General features: G+C 43.4%; 1 protein-coding gene across 1 annotated transcript; it reads left to right on the top strand.

The window, feature by feature from the left end:
* Positions 1-8966: 8966 nt before the first annotated feature.
* On the top strand, positions 8967-22503 carry LOC308289290 (G protein-activated inward rectifier potassium channel 4-like; the record flags this gene model as incomplete). Its single annotated transcript, XM_080730937.1, has 3 exons — positions 8967-9029; positions 12000-12873; positions 22124-22503. 3 exons carry the CDS (start codon positions 8967-8969, stop codon positions 22501-22503), a joined length of 1317 nt encoding a protein of 438 aa, XP_080587063.1.
* Positions 22504-22751: the final 248 nt, after the last annotated feature.

Here is a 22751-nt window from a genome sequence, read left to right as displayed (position 1 = left end):
ACGTATAGTGCCATCTTGTCCCTGTGTGGGGAAGAGGGCCTGACAGTGAGAGAGCATCTCTCTTATATCTTGGACATTTTGTGTTGAGTGAAGCAGATATAGGGCTCAGTGTTTTGAGTCAGTCATGAATCTTCAGTAACGTGCCAGGAATATATTTCCAAAATGTAGTTGAGGCTCAATGGTGGGTGTAACTGGTGCTGTGCAGTGTTCAGTGTTTCTTGTCTTTTTTTTCTTCTTGTCTTTTTTTTGTATCCATAGAAACAGCAGAAATGTAGGTATCACATTTTTCTGTCGTACAAATGTTTCACCGACGTCAGGCAGCATAACGCTAACTAGCCTAGAATTGTTGAATGCTTTAACCAGTGAAAATAGCAGATCTACAAGCTCACAGCGCGGCACCGAGTGCCGCGCTGCGAGCTTGTAGATCTGCTATTTTTGAAAAAGTCGTGAAAAGTCTTTGAATATATGTATTTTCAAAGCGAACGTTTTGTTTTGTAACTCAAATTTTGCTTCTGGGTGGTCCCTGGAACTAAGTATTTTGAGATGGGGGTCCGTGGCCAAATAAATATCATTTTGGGGGTCCCTCATATGAAAAGGTTTGAGAACCACTGACATAGTAGTCTCTCAAGAACAGACTAACTGAGCTCCATTTAAGTGAAAAGGACCTTTTTTCTTTACGATGGCTAGCCGGATTACATGGGTTTTCTTAAGGGTTTTCCAAAAACCTTAAGAAGGATTCAAAAGACACTTATAGAATCAGGTCAAAATTCAAATTTTCATGAAAATAGCAGATCTACAAGCTCGCAGAGCGGCACTCGGTGCCGCGCTGTGAGCTTGTATATCTGCTATTTTTCAATAGTTAAAGCATAAAACAATAATAAACTATAATGTGTACCCGTTCTAAATGGGTTAAGCTTCAGTAAGCAAACTTGAGGTTAATTATTTTCTGACAATGCCTCACAGCTGTTCATGGGTCATGGGGTCTCTAATCGCCCTGTGATTTTATGCACCGTATGTGTGATGATTTCTTCCGACGTAGAAAACGGCACACCCTCGACAGCCATTGTTGGGAGAGACAAATCACATGATGGCTGGCTAACAGCATACCAAACTGCAAAATAATGTGAATATAATGACTTTTCTAATTGAGTTTATTGGACCCTTGAGGTTAGTTTCACAGGACAAACAGCTGCTGACTATTAAAAGGAGGTGGAACCTGGTGTTATCTCTAAAAAATAAATGTATATTTCAAGGTTTCCAATATACATCATCATTAGGAAGCTCCAAAATTAATCTCGACTCCTTTTGAAAAAACATCAGGTTTAGTCAAATGTAGAAACAAATTGATTATCTCGAATGGTCAGAAAAAAAAAATATATATAAAGAAATAAATGCTCTCTGGTTTTTGTGTTGATCTTTTTATTACATTTATTTTTGGAGAGAGATAAAGAGAGCGCAATTGGGGAGAGAGTAATAATTCAGAGAGGCTAATTTGTAGGTTTAACTCTCCCAGCCATGTTATTGGAGCAGTAATTAGCATTTGATACAAGCCCTGTCTCTTGGCTCTGAGCCAAACCCTCACCTTTCAGAACAGCTACACATGGCTTCCAGCGTTATAATGTAGCGTTCACAAGTTCCCTAAATGGAGACAATTAAAATCTCAAAATAGCCGCTCATGCTATTCAACTAACGCAGGCCCCAGTGGAAAACCACATGCCGTATGGCAGTGGTTCTCAACCTTTTCAGGCCGCGACCCCCAAAATAATCATATTCTAACTGGGGACCCCACACCCTGATGAGCACTAAGAGTAGAGGCATTACATTTTGTATAACGAGGCGTTGTGAGCATGTAGATCGGCTATTTTCCCAATTTCTGCCTCTAATATTTGACAATTTGGCAGCCCGTAAATTGTCATTTTAGAAACGTGCATATACCTCTGTAGGCCTATACACTTAAACGTTATGCTTAAGTGTATATACCCCTGGGGGTCCCGACCCACAGGTTGAGAACCACTGCAGTATGGGAGCATCATGTCATGGGTAACACCAAACCCAACCCCTCCTCCCACATCATTCTGAGCTCCATATGGACCGTATGTTTACAGCAGGCAGACTCAGCAAATAAGGAGAATATCTACGTGTGGCATTGTAGATAATACAGTATACTTTTTGGGGGATGCCTGGTTACCAGTAGCGCCCCCCCCCCCCCCCCCCCCCCCCCCCCACACTCCTCTAAACACGACAGATGAGTACCGGTGTTATCAGTACACAAACACTATTCAGCTGAAGCGCCCTGTCACTCTCCACAGTAACAAGATACCCTCTTAAAGCGACCAGATAACAACCGCCCGGGCAGTATCCATGTTCCAACACCACTCATTTGTGGCTGGTGTTTACAACAGAACAGGCGCTGTAATCAAACACACTACACACACACACACACACACACACACACACACACACACACACACACACACACACACACACACACACACACACACACACACACACACACACACACACACACACACACACACACACACACACACACACACACACACACACAGGTCTGGAGATCACAAATCCCCCCGGGAGATGTTTATGTTTTATGCATGAGACCCTAAAGTGACTCAGAAAACGAGACCTTAGACAACCTTGAATGTACTGTATTCGCTGAGGTTTTCAGAAGATTTAAGAATACCTCCTCCGATCCTCCCTTTCATCTCTGCCTACCCGTCTGTCTGTCTGTCTGTCAGTCAGACAGACAGACAGACAGTCAGTCTGTCCTTTTCCCTGCTCAGATTGCACGTCACGTCACTCTGCCCTTTGCTTTGCACCATCAGTGTCAACACTGCATTCCTATGTGGCTTCTATGTATATGTGATGTGCTGCTCCTAGCCTCGCTTTTGCTGCGAATGCAGCTCTTTTGCATTTTTCTCCTTGCCTTGTCACCGATCAAACAGGATAATGTCAAAGTGAAGCTGACTGAGCGCAGTCATACCTGATTATGTTCAGTCTCAGCTCCCGTTTTATATCGTCCATAGGTTGGTTATTTATAACGCAATTTGCATCTTGTCTTTTTTTTACTCTGCAAAATATAAATAACTAAATACATTACACACAGTACTGTAGGTAGCCTATATACAATTTTGATCCTGGTGACACGTACTGGTTGACATGTCAATAAATTGATTTGAAGCTGACATCGCACCTGACTGGGCACTAGATGCGCCAATATTCGTTTTTATTGTGGCCTCGCTTTAGTGAGCACACCCGTTATCCCCAATTTATTCTTTATTCCGACACTTTCTTTGGCATCTACTACTTACACATTCTTTGAGCTAGAAATGTTTTTCAAACTTCAACTTGTTCAGCTTTAAGCATTCATTATTGCTTGTGTTTTTCTCTTTACGAATTGATATACTTTTTGAGATTTTTGAAAAAAAAAATGTTTGATGAAATTAATTCTGTCTTACCATTTATATTACTGCTTGGGCAGTAATATACTTTGTGTGTTTTCAGCGAGCTGCACGCTTTTCTGCCTTTCTAGTAATAGATATCATTGCAATATGAGCTCTCTCAGGACAGAAAATTAACGTATTGTAGCTTTTAACAATGTCACTTTGCCATCTAGTCCTAATTACATTTGAGGCCATTGTCACTAGAGGCAGAGGGGAGAATGGCTACACCTTTAGATGTGTGCGTGCGTGACTACAGAATAGGGGTGTAACAATATAGTAACATTTGCAATGATCTACATCTATATTGTTTGCAAAAGCAAAATATCGTACCGTTTTGGCTTTGTATCGTTTTAAAATGCAGATAATCTGTATCGAATCGTTTTGCAATGCAAATAATTCATTGTCTGGGAACTAAGTATTTGTGCCTTGTATTTAGCAATTTTAAGAGGGAAAATTAAAAAGAGGGGTCTAATTACCTTTCCATTCCATGAAGCTACTCTTGGTATATTGGTAATCTCTGTGTTCATGTCAAGGTGCGGTTTTGTCCATATGTGTTTGCTAGAAAATCACAGTGTTTACTTATTTAAATCCATAATAATAGATTTTTGATATGTTTCACACAGATTTAATTTCTTTGCTAAATAGCTACTATATGGATTTTAAATAATTGAATCGTATCGTATCGCCATGGATGAACCAATAGCGTCCAAGTATCGTATTGTCAACCATGTATCGTGATGCATATCATATCGTTAAAATGTATCGTTACACCCCTACTACAGAACACACTGTGTGGGCAATCTGTGGTGCGTTTGATTTGCTGCCTCAGCGATACAAAGAGCATATACTCCTACCAATGAATACATGGAGATAAGCTTGAAAAACTGTGGAGTATTCCTTTAATAGCCTCTAATGGAGCTAAATGGTGTGTGTGTGTGTGTGTGTGTGTGTGTGTGTGTGTGTGTGTGTGTGTGTGTGTGTGTGTGTGTGTGTGTGTGTGTGTGTGTGTGTGTGTGTGTTTTTTGTTGCTGCTAAAATTAGTACCTTATCAGCATGGAGGAGAGAGGAGGAGGGAGGTGGGGAGGGGGCCCTCCTTCCTCCTCTGCTGTTCCTCTACAGACTGCGGTGGCAGTGATGATTAAATCCTGTATTAGTCAGAAACCCCTGAGTGTTTCTTCACTTCTGTTGGTTTTGAACCTTGTGTAATTAAAATATAATACCAGGCAGCAATCAGCAGGTCTCACTGAACAAAGCTTAAAAACAAAGACGCGCGGACGCACGCATGGACGCACGCACCCACCCACCCACGCACGCACGCACACACACAAATTCACACAGATTCTCTCATTAGAATAACTTCTAGAGCAGGGGTTTTCAAAGTGGTTGACGGGGCACCCTGGGGTGCCGCGACGGCAGTCCAGGGGTGCCGCGAGATCATTTGAAAATATTTGGAATTTATTTGGACACTTGAAAAAATATTTTTGTATCATTTTAAACTTGAAGTACACAGTTATTTTCAGTCAGTTCTAACCAAAATCTCAACGTTTTCCTTGCAACATAAGGTCTACAAGCACACAACGCCTCGCGATGCGAGGCATTGTGTGCTTATAGATCTGCTGTTTTCACTAGTTTAGTAAATTATATAAATGATAAATACAAAACGAACTGTTTTGGACATACAAGGTTTCCACCCGACAACGATGATATGCTATAAATATAAGGTGCTGGGAGTGAAAATTATAATGTAGGGGTGCCTTGGATTAAAAAATATATATTTATGGGGTGCCCTGAGACAAAAAGGTTTGGGAACCCCTGTTCTAGAGACAGTGAAATAATACTGAAATTAAAATATTCGTCCCACTCTTTAAGACCACTGACTAACAACACAATAGAAGATGTAGGATTTTCTGTTATGTTTGAACCCAGGAAATACACATACTTTAGACTCCACTCCACATTGGCAAGTGATTAAGAAGTGTTGAAAGAGGACGTGGTCACAGGGTTCACTGTGTAGGCATGTGTTCTATTGCTGTACACGCGTACACATTTAACAACATCCCATGGCTCCTACAGAATGTTAATATTGATTGTATTAATAATACATTGTGTTGTCTGTGTGTGTTAGGGCATTCACCAAATATTAGAATATTCAAATGTTCGAATATCAAATTCACTATTCGACGTCGTTCACTATTCGACGTCGTTCACCGAAGTCGAATATTCGCTTATTTTTTTATTGATTTCTCTTAAAAAATCTATAGTTTATAAAGCTTGGCTAGATAGGAAGTCATAAGAATGAGTTGTCAGTGCCCCTGGTGGATGAATTTGTTAATGCTCTATACCAGGGGTTCTCAAACCTTTTTAGGCTGTGAGCCTCAAAATAAATATATTTGAACTGGGGACCCCCACCCTAACAAGCACTTGGAATTGTAGGTATTACATTTAATATGACTCGGTTCCGCAGATAAGGCGTTGTGAGCATGTAGATCTGCTATTTTCACAATGTTCGCCTCTTGCTTACTTAATATTTGACAGTTTGGCCAGTCCTGTAGAATATTCGACTATTCGAATACTTTGAGGTCGAATAATTCGAATACTAAAAATCACTATTCGTGAATGCCCTAGTGTGTGTGTGCGCGCGCGCAAGCATGCTCACGTCTCATACATTCATGTGCACGTGGTGTGCCCATGCATTTGCGTTTGCGCAAATTCAAGCATGTGTATTTGTCTGTGTGTGTGTGCGTGTGTGCGTGCGTGCGTGCAACCCAAGCAACTGGCAATGATCAGCCTCCTCTTTGGGGAAATGACAATGTCAAAAAAGCAACAGCTGTGACTGCTGCGTTCTACAGACCAGATTAACAAAACACGGTGTGTATTGGGTCATCATCTCCCATGTGGGTATGTGACAGCTAACCTCTTACATCAGTCGTGTTTTGTGTCGCTCGATAATATTTTGTCCACATTTAGATCTAAGAGAAGCACAGTGTGTCTATTGTGCGTAAAGTACTGTATGTGGCATGCTACGTATTCTTGAAATGCATGACTAGCAGATTACGTAAAATTTGTAGTACAAATACCGGTACTTCACTTGTGAAGTTAAATAAGTAATTAAACATCACATATTTCCACAAGAGTAATTAAACACTTTGACTGACATAATTTTGCCATAACTAAAATTGTACCTGATTTTCACGGGGCATCCCGGTGATGGCCGAAGAATGTCTTTTCTTTCATGCGGAGAAAAATACAACCGCGATAGAAAACAGGCCGTTTTGACCAAACGTGCAATATGGGAAAAGAAGCCAAGATACATAAATGTTTCGCCAGCCAGTACAATTCAATGGACGTCTGGATGTTGCCGGATGTGTATTTTGCAAGGCATCATGGGAAACTGAGTCTTTTCCCTCACTCCCACCTGCGGTGGCTATTAGTTACCATGGTAACCAGTTAACACGTCACAGGACATGTTAACGGGGCCGTTGCACTTCACAGGAAGGGAGGGGGGGGGGGATCGTTAACACGTCTGGAAACATGTTAGGCACTCCAAGTGTTAAGAGAGTAGGGCTATATTTTGATTGTCTTAAGTACCAGCTCTTATGCCTTAACTTAAAGGTCTATCCATACTGTCTCCGACCACCGAACCTTTCGTCGGAAAGGTCCGGTTCAACTACAAAATGACGTCACTTGCATCTTCTGTAAAGCATTACCCCGAATTAGAGTTCGGAAAGCTGCACGTCGGAAAGTCGGAGCTCTCGAGAAAGGTTCGGTGGTCGGAGACAGTATAAGAGCTGGTACTTAAGACAACCAAAATACAGCCCTAAAAGTCCCGCTAGTGGCCCCTAGAGGTTGTGATGCTCCTTACACCCAAATGGACCAAATGGTCATTGCCATCCTGATAAAAGAAACATTGAATCATGTGGATTTCAATCTCCACACGGGAATGTTGTGGCTCCATTGTGGATCATAGGCTTCATGTGGTCAGCATGTTCCCTATACTGTATGTATTCTATGATGCGAGTCATCTATGCTGTAATTATCATGGTATAACTTCCAAATCTGGGCAAGGTTTCAGACTCAGAGCCCTGTTTAATTCCATTATGAAATTAATGTTGGATATTTCAAAGGGCAAACAATGTGGGAAGTGGAGGAATATCTGTGGCCAACTGGCAGTGCACACAAAATGTAGTGCTGTTCGGTTCAGCGGTTTGCGAGATTAGCTACGAACACACACGCGCACGCGCACACACACACACACACACACACACACACACACACACACACACACACACACACACACACACACACACACACACACACACACACACACACACACACCCTGACCCTCTTATAGGGTCAGAGCCACGCCGTAATAAAGGAAAATGCAGTCTATACATCTCGTTCTTGGTGTCTCTCCATACATTAGAAAGTTATTTCATTTATAGATGGGGCTGCCGTTATCTTTTCTTCACAAACACCCCAGTTTCACCAGCATATCCTTATAGAGAAAGAGACTTAATGTATAATCTTGACCTTGGCTGCACAGTATAGCCTCAATAGAATGGAATGCTCTGCCACTACGTATATGCGTGCACGAGATAAGGGAACGACTGTAACTAAAGGCTTCTGTCTACAGAAGTGTCTTGAGCACAGCACAAGGATGAGTTGCTATATAGTAATTTTCCACCACAGCCTTCAAATAAAATATTATTCAGCACATAGCTGGCATGCACCTCAGGTCAGTTTCCCTCAAAAGGTTACAAATGCGGTACGACGGTAGATGACCGGCTGGTCCGGGTTCTATTCCAGCGGGAGACGTGACTATTTGCTTGCATTTTTTTAAGAGCTAGTGGGTTGAAAGTGCATATTGCCTCCAGCAGGAACGGATTAGACCAGATAGAAAAGAGTCACATACTGTATCGTCGTTGTCGGGTGAAAACCTTGTATGTCCAAAACCGTTCGTTTTGCATTTATCATTTTAATAATGATTTAAACTAGTGAAAACAGCCGATCTACAAGCACACAACGCCTCACACCACGAGGCGTTGTGTGCTTGTAGATCGGCTGTTTTCACTACTTTTGTGCGACGGCCTTGTATGATGAAGCAGGGCTTTACTTTGCGAGAAAAAAAAAACGTACACATTTTAAACTTGGAGATACGAGGCTTCTGCCCGACAGTGACGATATGGAGCCAATCGATATAGTATGGATCTGTGGTCTAAAGACAACATTTTCAACTTTTCAGCATTGAACAACAGGTCAACACTGGCTTATTGTTGAATAGATTTCCTGGGCAATGAGGCTTAATTATATTTCCTACTGTTAATTGACTTGTAATGTTGGCTTCTTTGAAGTTGCTTTTTATAAATGTCAAATGGCAATTACTTACAAATCCTAGCTACAGTAGTACTGTTCGGTGCCTTCGAGGTTGCTACTTTTATTTACAAATAATAATTATCGTGAATTGTGATGTGTGCTCTTTTCACAGGTGTTGAGCTTCAGCTGAGGATGGCAGGAGATTCTCAAATCCTAATGGACCACGACATGGAGATAGGTGTCACACCTGGACAGGTATACTACACAGTTCACACTTTATCTCATTATCTGCAATGTGCTTTGGACAGATGGGGGTATGGCGACGAGAAAGAGTGATACTAGATTGTTTTTGCATCCTTCCGGGAAGCCCCATTAGATTATATAGAGGATGACGATGCTGAAATGTGTGTGTGTTTGTGTGTGTGTGTGTGTGTGTGTGTGTGTGTGTGTGTGTGTGTGTGTGTGTGTGAGAGAGTGAGAGAGAGACAGACAGACAGACAGACAGACAGACAGACAGACCGACCATACTGTGATAAAAACAAAAACAATATTCTGAATCAAAGAGATCTAGCCTTTGTAGATTCATTGAAGTGCAGAACTTCAAGAGAGGTAATATCACTGGAGACAAGAGGAAGGACTGGAGAATGGCACAACCACTCACAACTCCCAATTATACTGTAACATAAGCGGTTATTTGACTTGATTCCCACTCCGATTTGATTCCACCCTCTCAAACTAAGTCAAGGAAAAGCCTATTTGAGTGGAAACCACCCTCCATGCTCAGCAGTGCCACACACTGGGAGAACTAATGATTGTGCTTATCAAGCATCCGCCTCAGGATCCACATTGACTACAAAGGGCAAAGATTGGGTTGCTCAGTTTGGGACAGCTTCATCTATCACTCAATTAGCCACTTCTTTAATAACAGCACAGAAAATTAACACTGAAAAGTGGAACTAGTTAAAATGTCTCTACTTTCTACAAGTACTGTTGACAGCAGCTGGAGCCCACTGGTGTTTAGTCACAAGTGTCATTGGGTCAGTAATTGCTGTACAGGTCAATAAGTATTGTCTTCCCAGTCCTCATTATCAAACCTCTCACTAACGCACTGTCTATACATTGATCCATTCACATCAATATCGGCACATTTGATACATGCAGACCGCTGCTGATGTACTTGTACACAGGGTAACTGTGGGGAAAAGTACACAGTAGGCATCTCAAAGAAACTCATCCACCTCAGGTCAATACTTAGGTGACGTATTTTATTATCTGGTTTCTATATACACTGATATTACACCACCTTGGTTTTGTCCTCTCCCCACTGAACTGTGGGTGGAGAGCCATTGTTTAAGTGCTTGGGAGTTACTCAATAGTACAAACCCCAACAGGATACGGCCCTGTCTATAAATGTAGCCAGCATGACTCAGGAGAGAGATGGATCACAGGTGTGTGATTAGCACTCAGAGACAGAGGGCACAGAAAACGTCCTCTTGTCTCAACGCAACACCACATTTCAATTAACAACTCTGACTGGGATGACGGAGTGTCAATGTCCTTGCGAGTGTCCTTGGGATGCCTGAAGGGTAGGCTGCTGCACTGTCCGAACGTGTGTATGTCAGGAAGAAATCTGCACGTTCTCTTCTGTAACAGTTGTCGCTTCACGTGTCACGCAGTCTATGCCCCTAAAATGTCTCTAGCCCTCATTTAACATTAGAGTGAGTGCCTGCGTGCTGTTCCTGCACACACTATCCTGTTTTGCACATCATGAGGGCAGCATATGCGAGTGTGGGCATATGTCTGTTGTTTTTTTGTGATGGGATGGCGTGAAGGCCTGCTGGGTGGGGGGGGGGGGGGGGGGGGGGGGGGATGGGGGCAGAGGGTCTGTTCTGAGTTCCTGTTCTGATCCAGGCCTGCCAGCCTCCCACAGGGGACGAGGGGGAGGGGAACACAGGGGGACAGTGAGTGAGAGAGAGGCAGGGCACAGCTGTGGAGATAGATCGCTTGGCTGGAGTCGGGCCAAACACAGATGAAGACCTGTATGTCCTTGTGTTCTCCCTGTGTCTCTTGCTCTCTCACTCTCTCTCTCACTCTCTGCCTTCCTGTCTCTCCCCTTGCTTCAATCTCTTTCTTTCTCCTTGTCTGTCGCCCCTTCCTCCCTCTCGTCCTCTCTCCCTCTCATAATGTCATTGTGGTGTATAGTGCAGAGCACTGACTTTATCAGAGCCCTTCATTTTATTAGATCCTTGTGCAGTCCACTCTCTCACTTCCACTACGGCAGAGGGAGAAAGATCTGATGCATCTTGCTCTGTATTTATGGCCATTGCACTATTATGGTATAAAAAAACAGAGCTGTGCCCAGAACATTTTGTTTCAGCAAACAGAGATTTTTAAATCACTGATTGGTATCAGACGATGGGTTTTTTAATGGTCATGAAATGCATAGGAACAAATCAAGTTCATGGACCCGTGTAGGCTATGTTCATTTGAGGATAAAACAAAGGTGAACAGAATTGCAGTTTTACTTCTCTGTGACAGCAGTGATAACACATTATTTTCAAGGTTGAAAGTGTAGTTAATTTAAAAAGGTTGTACATGTATTGCAGCTAGGTCTGGTGCACAGAGCAATTCAAACCTTCCTCACTGGAATCATTCCAGTCTCCATTTTAACCTTTATTTGCCTAGAGAAGGCTAGGTTGAACGCAATGTCCCTTCATGTTTATACATGTGTGTTCACATGGGAGCTGCCCAGCAAAACCACAATTTTCTGCTGTTGCACTGATCAATTGGAGGTTAAGAGTCTTGCTCACAGAAGCACTTTCAGCTTAGCTGCTCGAGGAGAGGAGGGCATTACTCATTCACTTTGACTGCCTGTTTCTTTTAAAGACTCAAAGCCATAACTTAGCATATAGGATAAGACAGGAGCATGTGTTCATGGTAATTTAAAGAAATGGAATGATGATGATAAAGTCCTGACTACTGTAAAAACCAAGGATTTGTATTCCTCTACCCTTTCTCTTTCTTTCTTGTGCATGTATTCTCTATTACTATGTATATTTTTAGCTATCTCTCCTCATCCCTCTCTAAGTCTCTCTCTCAGTTTCCCTCTCCTCATTTATCTGTATAGCTCCCTTCCTCTCGTTTTCTCTCTCCTCATCTATCTCCATGTCTCTCTCCCTCTTGTTTAATCTCACCTCATCTGTCTCTCTCTCTGTCTCTCTGCAGGTGAAAAAGCTTCCCAAGCACTTACGGGAGGCTCAGATCTCGACCGAGCGCACCCACTTGATTTCCGACCCGGTCAAGAAGCCACGGCAGCGCTACGTGCAGAAGGATGGCAAGTGCAACGTACACCACGGCAACGTGCAGGAGAGATACCGTTACTTCAGCGACCTCTTCACCACGCTGGTGGATCTGCGCTGGCGCCTCAGCCTCTTCATCTTCACGCTGGTCTACGTGGTCAACTGGCTGTTCTTCGGCCTGCTCTGGTGGCTGATCGCGCTCATCCGCGGCGACCTGTGGCACGGCGACGAGAAGGACTGGACCCCCTGCGTGGAGAACCTCAACAGCTTCGTGTCTGCCTTCCTGTTCTCCATCGAGACGGAGACCACCATCGGCTATGGCTACCGCGTCATCACTGAGAAGTGCCCCGAGGGCATCATCCTGCTGCTGATCCAAGCCATACTGGGCTCCATCGTCAACGCCATGATGGTGGGCTGCATGTTCGTCAAGATCTCTCAGCCCAAGAATCGCGCAGAGACGCTCATGTTCTCGCATAAAGCCGTCATCTCTGTGCGGGACAACAGGATGTGCCTGATGTTCCGCGTCGGGGACCTCAGGAACTCGCACATTGTGGAGGCATCGATCCGCGCCAAGCTGATCCGCTCGCAGCAAACCAAGGAGGGGGAGTTCATTCCCCTCAACCAGACGGACCTCAACATCGGCTTCGACACGGGCGACGACCGCTTGTTCCTGGTGTCGCCGCTCATCATCTCCCACGAGATCAACGAGAAGAGCCCGTTTTGGGAGTGGTCGCAGGCCCAGGTGGAGAAAGAGGAGTTTGAGATCGTGGTTATCCTCGAGGGAATGGTGGAGGCCACAGGTACGAAAAGGGATGGCGGGGGTGGTAGTGTTGAAATACGTACACATGGGAGGGTAGATTGATGAAAAGATGGAGGGAGCAAGTAGATTGATGGATTAATGAACGGTTTGTCCTGGGTTTAGGAAGAAAGGGAGGTTGACAATAAAGATGGATGGATAGATGGATGGATGGATGGAAAAGAAGCATTGGTGGGGCAGACAAGGGAAGAAATATCAATAGATTGATGGGTGGGTCAACGGGGGAATCAATGGAGAGAGGCAAAGAGAAATAGGGAAGTAAGGATGTTAAAGGATTGTAAAATGCAGTAGGGACAAATTTGAATAAACAGAGGGAACTGGGGGAGTTATAAATTAAGGCAGGTCTTATATTATAGATCTCATGGGGGTTAGAGAGCACACCACTGTCTGTAGTCTGTCTTAGTTGATTGATAAAAGGGGGAAAATTGGGAAAAAAGTAAAACAATAGTAAAATCTTAAAGCTTAAATCTTTTTGCATTTCCATGTGACATTCAGCAGACACGAAACAACATCCATATTCTACGCTTTTCATAATAAGCAGACATTCTGCAAAAGTAGATGAACATTTGGCAATAAATAAAAAGAAGCTGATCAGCTATTTTCAGCTAAAAGATTTTATGGAGGGAAAACAGGAGGGATAGAATAGAACCCTGGGGACCCAGTCAACAACATATAGGGGTTTAGTAGTTGACCATAGCAACTTAGAAAGTTTTATATAAGTGTTTTCCCATAATATCAAATACTGGTATCCTGTGACGTCATGTCACGTGTGGTTCTAACCCCATATGGGAAAACCCTTACGTCATCCAATGAAAATGGAAAAAACCCTTGGAACAACACATGGTGAAAAACACAAAGCAACGCTCAAAAAAAGCCACAATCTTTCATTTCTAGATTACCAACATTATAGGGATAGGCAAATAATATTGAGGAGTACATGTATCACACAGCCATAGTTTCCACGTGATCCTTTGACATAATTCTGACTGGAGGTGCAGGTCTGTGTTGCAACTTGCAACCGTCTCTACGCACTGCAGCCCACATTTCCTCTGTTGCTACACCAGGGCCGTCTCTTTGAAAGTGTTTATTCCCAAACGAACAAACTTTATCTGCCCACACCACTGGTATCTTTAGTACAAGCAGTGATGAAGACTGCTTCAAGGCAGTTTCACCGTCAGGCAAGTGCCATCCTTCGGCCAGAAAGTAATTTGTCCTTCCACGACTGTAATTAAACCTTGGAAGTAAAATATGCAGTGGCTTTTTTTATTCTGAACTAAAAAGAAGAAAAAAAAGAAAAGAACGGTTACAAGACTAACGACACACTCTCAATACCCTACGGCATTCCAGGGGATTCTTAAATTGATCGTATTCATGAGATCCCCAGCTAGTGTTCCATTAGCCTTGAAAAGCTTGTGGAAATCCTATGGAATATTGATCCTCGTATTTATCACTTTAACGTAAGGGGATAAATGCACATTTACTGCACGAAGCACCCTGGCTAATTACATATTTGCTGTCCTGACATGCGTTTTTCATGAGCAGCGTTGGCTCCAAGTCAAGTAAATAAATACAGTAGGCCCATACGCAATACGCATCATTTACTGGCCCAAGGCCTCATTTCAAATACAATGCATTATACATGTAACTCGTCCACCATCACTCTCTATTCCATATATTCATTAACATGATTACTGGCTTTTAGTGCCCATTCAAACTTCAATTGCCCCATTTTATTTTCTTTTTTTTATATATATACAAAAGGCATAAAATAAACCACTCGCCCAGTCTCTCCCAACCTAATGCAATGTGGCACAGCCTTTCATGCGTCTGAATATTTCTGCTCTATTTCTCTTAGTATTTTATTCATTTATTTATATATTTTCGGCACCAGTAGTCATCGTGGCTCCCTTTGCTCACACCGTTGGACACTTGACTCAGGCATTAAATCGCATCGCCTTCCGCCTCGCCTCGCGGGGACCCGCGGTGTGCGCGGGGCGTGTGTGTGTGTGTGTGTGTGTGTGTGTGTGTGGGGGGGGGGGGGGGTGTTGGGGAGGATTAAACGTGTCACAATCGCTGACCGCTGAGCGGTGAACAAATGTGTTCTTCTTCTGTCTCTTCCACACTTCCTGTTCCCCCGCTTGTCATTATCTTTAAAGAGACGTATGGATCCAATCACGGAGTGTTTGTCTCCTGGGAATTAAAAGGAGATTGGGGGGAGGAGGGGAAGGGGTCGTATTCCTCCAGCCCCTCAGGCTTGGGGGGGATTGTAAGCTTTCACCTAGCTAGTTCACATGAGATGATTTTAATCATTGAGAAAGCAAGTCGATAGCTTTGAGAGGAAATATGGCCCCGCTCTTTGCTAATGACATTGATTTCATGGGACTTTGTGTAAATTACAAGCAAGTACCACATTTGACACACAGGGTTTGAAATATACAGTACGTCAGGTCAGTGTGCTATCGACCCCGGAGAGGAGACCCAGGGGAACAGCAGGCCACGGGGGGTTTGGCCTGAAGCATCCCCTCAGTCAAGTCTGGCAGAAGATGGTGGCATGTTTTGAGTGGCATTAGTCAGAGCTAATGACCACTGGCCTCCGTTCACAGGTCACAGACAACATCCAATAAGCCATGGGTCTTCAACAGGGGGTCCGGGACCCCTAGGGGGTCCTCCGAGTCACTACAGGGGGTCCTCCAAATCTTTTTTTTTTCTCCTTTTTTATATTAACCACTTGAACCCTAGTGTCCATATTCTGAGAACTCTACCCAAAAATAGCAGATCTACAAGCTCACAACGCCGAGGCGTTGTGAGCTTGTAGATCGGCTATTTTTAGCAAAGAGCTTTGGTGTAGAGGGGGAAAAGAGCAGACTAAGTAGAGGGTGAAAGGTCAAGTATTGACGGTTCAAGTGGTTAAATATCTGAAAACACAAATTGACATGAATCCAAAATACACTGATGATCGTGCTGTCAAACGATTAAACTACATGGAATCTATTAACAGGTCGTGGGGGTCCCTAATTCATCTCTCTCTCAACTAAGGGGTCCCTGGCCTGAAAACGCTGAAGACCCCTGCAATAAGCAATTGCGTGAGCGTGTTCTATTTCCGTTTCAGTAAAAAAGAAGGGGGAAAAAAGGCATTCTATGTCCCAGCAGCAGATTACATATTGTATATCTAGTCAGTCCCATTGAGGAAAATGCACACTGTTTACTTCTGATGTCTAACTAATCAGGTTATGCAAACACCTGCAAAAAAAAAGAAAAAAATATTTCCTGCAGTATCACCATATGAATCAAAGAGAGAAATTGATAGATAACTTGGCGACAGAATGGCTTAATTGTACGCCTAATGGGCCTACATCAGTTTTACTTCTTACACTGACAAGCGGGCAGCAAGACTTGCGTAATACAAGTGAGTCAGTTTAGGAAAATCACCAGTGACGCTGGCTTCTCACACACCCGCCGCACAATTGAGCCTGCAACCGACACGTAAAATAAGAGGATGATTTATCACGCCAAGGAACATTCTGCCCTTTTCCTTCTCACTAGATAGGAAATAATGAATAAAATTGTAGGCAGTGCAGCGCTGTAGTACAGGGATTCCCAATTCCCTTCGCCCACACATAGACATAGCCTCTGGCTGTGGCCCCCCTATTGTGAAATGGCCTTTTTTAAGGAGGAAAAAAAAAGGCCCAGTATGAGGTTCTCTCAACATGAGTTTCATAGTTCTCTATTAAGATAAAAAATAAACTGTTTGATTTGGTTGTGGTTGATGAATATAGAGCAGTGGTTCTCAACCTTTTTTTCTGTATGGGCACACTTTTCATGTCCCAAGAATCCATGGGCACAGCGGCACACCAACATAATATCGTCATTGTCGGGAAGAAACCTTGTATCTCCAAGTTTAAAATGTGTACGTTTCTTCGTAAAGTAAAGTCCTGCTTCATCATACAAGGCTGTCACACAACAGTAGTGAAAACAGCAGATCTACAAGCACACAACGCGTGGCGTTGTGTGCTTGTAGATCGGCTGTTTTCACTAGTTTAAATCATTTTTAAAATGATAAATACAATACTGGCTTTCAAGCAGTTTCAAGGGGCACACTTGACCATTCTCAGGGGCACACCAAAGGTCCCCAGGCACAGTGGTTGAGAAACACTAATCTAGAGCACCAAAATATCTGATCATAATTAAAATCCCATCTAACAAATTAGAGGTACCGGCAATGTGAAATACAATGTATCCTTTTATTCATCACATAAATAGATCATTAATACATTCGTTATGTGTTGCATAGTGCATATTAGCCTTCTACAGCCCAAGGGATAGTAATTTGTGTATGCATGTTTTTTCTTTTCTTTTAATTCAATGTTTCAGCGAGTTACTGAAGGGCTTCTTGACAGAAATGTGGTCATTACGTCCCATAATTTCCTGTGTGTATTCAGACTGTGAGTGCGGTGCAGCATTGACCCTCAGTGTTTCACGGTGTCAGCTGAATTCACTGCCAGCACAGCTGTCAAAAAATAGCCATGGGAACCGTAGCCTTGACGTGCTGGCTGGCTTGCAGGTCACTCGTCTTTTTATTTTTTTTATTTTATCCCAATGGATTTTGCCTTAGCCCTGTCGACTTTCAGGGTTAAGAGGGGCACGTACGCTGTGCGTGGGTGTGTGGTTATGTTATTCAGCTCCTCTGGAAGGCCAATTAATGCAAAGAGGTGATGGGCTCTCCCACATGCACGTTGGCTCTTCAACCTTGATGGCGCTGAAAAAAGTGACTAGAAAGGGGGGAGAAGAGGGGAGGGAAGGGGTGAAGGGGGAGGGGTGGCCTCTCGTGTGGTAGTCTTGGGTCGTTGTTGTCATCATCGCTGTTCTGAATTACGAAAATCATGCTGGCACATTTCCTGGTGACACAGTATACAGTATAATGATTCCTCTATCTAAAAACCATGGGGTATTTAAAATTGTTCAGGCCAAGGACCTCTTAGCTGAGAGAGAGAGAGACAAAGCAGTGACCCCCACATACATTGTGCTACATACTGTAAATTCTGTTGCATATTACATTTTATTTATGTTTGAGAAAGCCTACAATGCAACTTGATTTATTTTTTAGCTTTTTTACCCCTTTTCATACCCATAATGCCAATTGATTCCCCCACACACATTTCTGTGTTGTCACTGCTGTTGTATCCTACTCTATCCTACTCACCTATACCAGTGAGGAGCCCCCACCGGGAGGACGTAGAGCCTTCATTCTAATCCTCCAGCCCAACACTGCCTGCTCAGAGTTGCCACCCCCCCAGCTCATAGTCATAGGACGTGCAGTAACTATTGTCACCCTCCCTGCCCAGGTTCTCTCCCCTGGTCACGGCCAAATTGTGTTTGTGTACTATAGACGCCCGACAAAGCCGGATGCACGTACTCACAGTTGTCGCCCCCCAGCTCATAGGAGTATGTGCAGTAACTATTGTCACCCTGCCTGCCCAGCTTCCCTCCCCCGGACACGGGCCAATTGTGCTTGTGTACTATAATAGACGCACGACAAAACTGGATGCATCATGGTGGATTCCAACCTACGACCTCAGCGGTGTTGGGCAGGCGCTTTACCGCTGCACTGCCCGAGCCCCACAATGCGACTTTCAAAGCTCATTCAGAGCTAGTGTTTTTAACTGATTGTCTCATCAATGTCTGTTGACTGCTGAGAGATTCAAGAGTTGAGATTAACTTGGAAGTATTCCACTGTGTTTTCCTTAGTGCCTATATGGGTTGCCTACCAGTGATGCCGCAGTATTGATGGCTTCATAGATTAGTTTGACAGAACTATCAACAATGCTGTTGAATTGACTTTGCTAATAATATGTTGAATTCATGTTAGTATTTTAACACTCAATCTTGTTTAGGGAAAAAACAAACATTCCTAACACGCAAAGAAAGTGGCAGCCCCCCCTGTACTAAGTAAGTCTGAGGACAGTTACTGTTATACTGTATAAACCAAAGTAACTACAGTGCAGTCTGTTTACAGTGCATCAACAGGCTGTTGATGTTGCCAACATAGTCTTGTTTTACTTGTTGTAGTATGAAGATAGCAGGTGTGAGGTAGTATTTTCATGGTCTGGCTTCAGAGGCTTACATTTGTTTATAGATAAAATAGAGACTGTTTAAAGGGGAGAACCACATAGTTCAATATTGAAAATGGGTCGTTCTCCCCTTTAATAACATTTCCTTGTCTCCATGATTCTCTCATAATCTGTATTGCTTGCATAAAAGCAGGATTAATGGTATACCAGGTAAGAATTTAGCAGACATATACAGTGTATAATAACGATGTCTGTATGAGATTTTGTGGCCCACACATTATGCTCATCATAAATGCTTTTATTTATGTTGACGAATCAATGCAATCAAGTCAATTGGTCTATTCAGTCTTCAAGACATCCACAGGATTGTGCAAACAAACAAATAAAAGAGTAACCCTGCCATAGACATACACAACATCTTTCATTACAATGTCATATCACAGTCATGTTAATGGAAATTTGGAATTTTAAATCCCGGAATGCTTAGTTGATTGGATTGAAAAAATAAAATAAATTGCAATGATGCATGGAAGCTATCAAAATGTTATAGGGCTGTACATCTCCAGCGAGACTGCTGAGCAAAGTTAAGAACTTAAACCATTTTATATCATGAAATTCAAATCCCATTTAATCATGTTCAACTGCTCCGGTCAAATTCCCAACTGAATAAGTGAACCCTTCGTAGCAGAGAACTTGGGCAACACCTGCAGGATCCCAGAATGACGACGTGACAGCCCAAGAACATTTTATCCAGTGCCGATTTGGTTTCTGTTCCCCTATATTAAAATTATACAAAGTTTAGGCCTATAAGGTCAGCACATATCCCAGTAGAATAGATTGCACGATTTCTCATCCAGACTAATGGCTTTCCAAAAGCTAGATGTAATATAACAGCAGCACTCACCAGGGACCAACTCCATTTATCAGTAGATCACAGCAGATGCATGCACGTTGCACAAAGCACATTTTATTCAACCACTGAAGAAGAAAAATAAATGCATTATGCATTCCGCTTGCTTGCTTGCAAAAGCAATTGATGGGGCTTTTTCTTTCTCCCTTTCTTTCTTCTTCTAAAGATCCATTGATTTACCATATGGGTTGCACTGTGGTGTTGGTTACTGTGAGCATTATCCTAGTCAGTAGAATAATTATTTCGAATCAATATTAGGGCCTCAAGGGTAATGGCTGTATAGGTATTTACCAATGCACAGGATGTAATCTAGCCATCCCATGCGCTTTTTAGGGTGAGTGCCATTGTAGAGGGGAGTGAAGTGGGTGGGAGAGTGTGTGTGGGTGTGTGCGTGTGTGTGTGTGTGTGTGTGTGTGTGTGTGTGCGTGTGTGTGTGAGAGAGAGAAAGATTGTAATTAGGGTTATTAAGTGAGGGACCTTCCATCACAGATGTTGAGTAGATGTAGACCCCCGGCACCTCCAGATGGCTCAACAGACATTTCCACCATCCTGGATTCACCTCTGTTTACAGCCGCTCTGAAGACAGACACATTATTCTCATTTAGCTACACTATCCTGATAGAGCAGTTTGCGGCCCAACAATGCTGTATTAGGTGGTCAGATGGGTGGGTGCATTTTCAGGGCGTGTAACAATCAATCTATCGATTGTGTTGCGGCTTGGATCAATGGAAGTAACATAGAATACTTAATGCCATCTTCTATTGGTCAGTATCACAACGTAGAATCAATTTGCAAGGTTTTACAGAAGAAAAAATACAATGACTTTTTATTAGTCTAAAATATTTGTGTAAAAAAAGAAAAAAAAAGAAAACGATTCGGGCACTCAGGAGTGAAAAGGAGGAAAATGTATTTAATAAAAGGAAACTGACAAGTTTTGACCCTTGGAAGGTCTTCATCGGGGCAAAATTTCGCCCTCATGAAGACCTGCCGAGGTCGAAACATGTTGGCAAAGTGTTTAATCTGTGAGCACCATTGATACGTTTAACTATTTTTACCTTTTTATCTTTCCTGTGCGCACCTGGTTGTTCGCTTTTCTTTAAGATCTTAGTGTTTTATCAATTATTTGGGTGACATATATCCTCATGGCCCACAGGTTGAGAAACAGTGTGATAGAGCACCTTTAGACTTACATTAGGCATGCATAGACACTGCCCACATTTAACTTGAACATTTCTTAACTAGTCAGTCTTCTTAACACAGCGGTAGCTCATGAAAACTATATATATATATATATTTTGTTTCTGTTTACAGTGCATCCTTTTCATCCATTGGCATCCTTGCCCACTCAGTCTTTGATCATGTTGAATGTTCAGTGTATTTCAGCTACAGTTCCTCTACTGTAAGTTAGCTGGTGCACTTTCATATTTTGTCAGTAATGATACCGCTCCAGAACTACAACAACCTTAGCAACAGTGTTCTGTCGCGAATTCTGATGAGCGTTGCTACTAATAGTGCTGAGACGTTGCCACTGACAGGGACTGTTTTACCGTCCCTTGGAATTGTTGGCTAATGAGTTATCTCTTCTATCAGTAGGCCTAGCATTAGAGACTTTGATTTCCACATTGAGTAACAGATCACGGCGTCAATGAGGGAGATATGAAGACACAATAATTTCTATGGTAGTATTGGGAAATCATTCTTGGACTGACACTGTGTGAGACAGAGACAAGGTCCTTATTGTGGAGACAAGTTGAACCCATAGTTCCACCTGTTCATTGCTTATTCTGACTGATGGCTCCTCAGAGGCCTCAGCCTGTTGTTGATACAAGAGTTGAACCATGTTTGTCAATTATTTAATGTTGTTCTCTCTTTCTCTCTCAATCTCTGTCTATGTGTGTGTGTGTGTGTGTGTGTGTGTGTGTGTGTGTGTGTGTGTGTGTGTGTGTGTGTGTGTGTGTGTGTGTGTGTGTGTGTGTGTGTCTGTCTGTCCCACCACCCCCAAACAACCCTTTCCATCTGTCTCATTGTGGTGGATGTGTGTGTGCACCGGTACTACCCTTCTGATTGCATGTTTACTTGCCTGTGGGTGTGTTCTGTATCTGCCTGTGTGTATGTTCTGTATATGCCTGTGGGTACTTGTTGTATATGCCCGTGTGAATGTTTTGCATTATGCCTGTGGGGTATGCGTGCGTCCATTTCATTTATGCATGTTATGCATGTCTGTTAATATGTATGCGTCCATGTCCGTCAAACAGGGATGACGTGCCAGGCGCGGAGCTCCTACCTGGACAAGGAGGTGCTGTGGGGCTACCGCTTCACCCCGGTGCTCTCCCTGGAGAAGGGCTTCTACGAGGTGGACTACAACAGCTTCCACGACATCTACGAGACCAACACGCCCTCCTGCAGTGCCAAGGAGATGGCCATCAAGCTGCGGGAGGCGCCGCTGCTGCCCCAGCTGTCCCTGCTCTCCCCCGAGCTCAAAACCCACGCCCTGGAGAACACCCACCACACCACCGGGGACCCCCTGAGCCGGGAGGACGACGGCGAGGGGGAGCCGGGCTGCGACAGAGGGGAGACCAACGGCTCGGCCGCCGCGCTGGAGCAGCAGCCCCTGACGGACAGACTGACAGATTGACAATTAAAAGATCGCGGCTGCAGATTTTCAACCCCGAATCGCAGGACGGACTGACGCAGTGGACAACAGAGGCCTGTCATGAGACGCTTGGTGCGTGGTTACAGCCAGTTTAGATATAGGGGGAAAACGCCACCGCGATGGCAATGTAGCGTATGCGGGGGAAAAAAAGGAAAGAGAAATCGGGTGTTGTCTTTTGTTTTGCTATAACAAAAGAATTGCCCTGAATTGTTTTGCCATATCAAAGTGAC

This window comes from Nannobrachium achirus (assembly GCF_963921795.1).
Source record: "Nannobrachium achirus genome assembly, chromosome: 8".
NCBI lineage: Eukaryota > Metazoa > Chordata > Actinopteri > Myctophiformes > Myctophidae > Nannobrachium > Nannobrachium achirus.
This window is presented reverse-complemented; position numbering and strand designations above follow the sequence as displayed.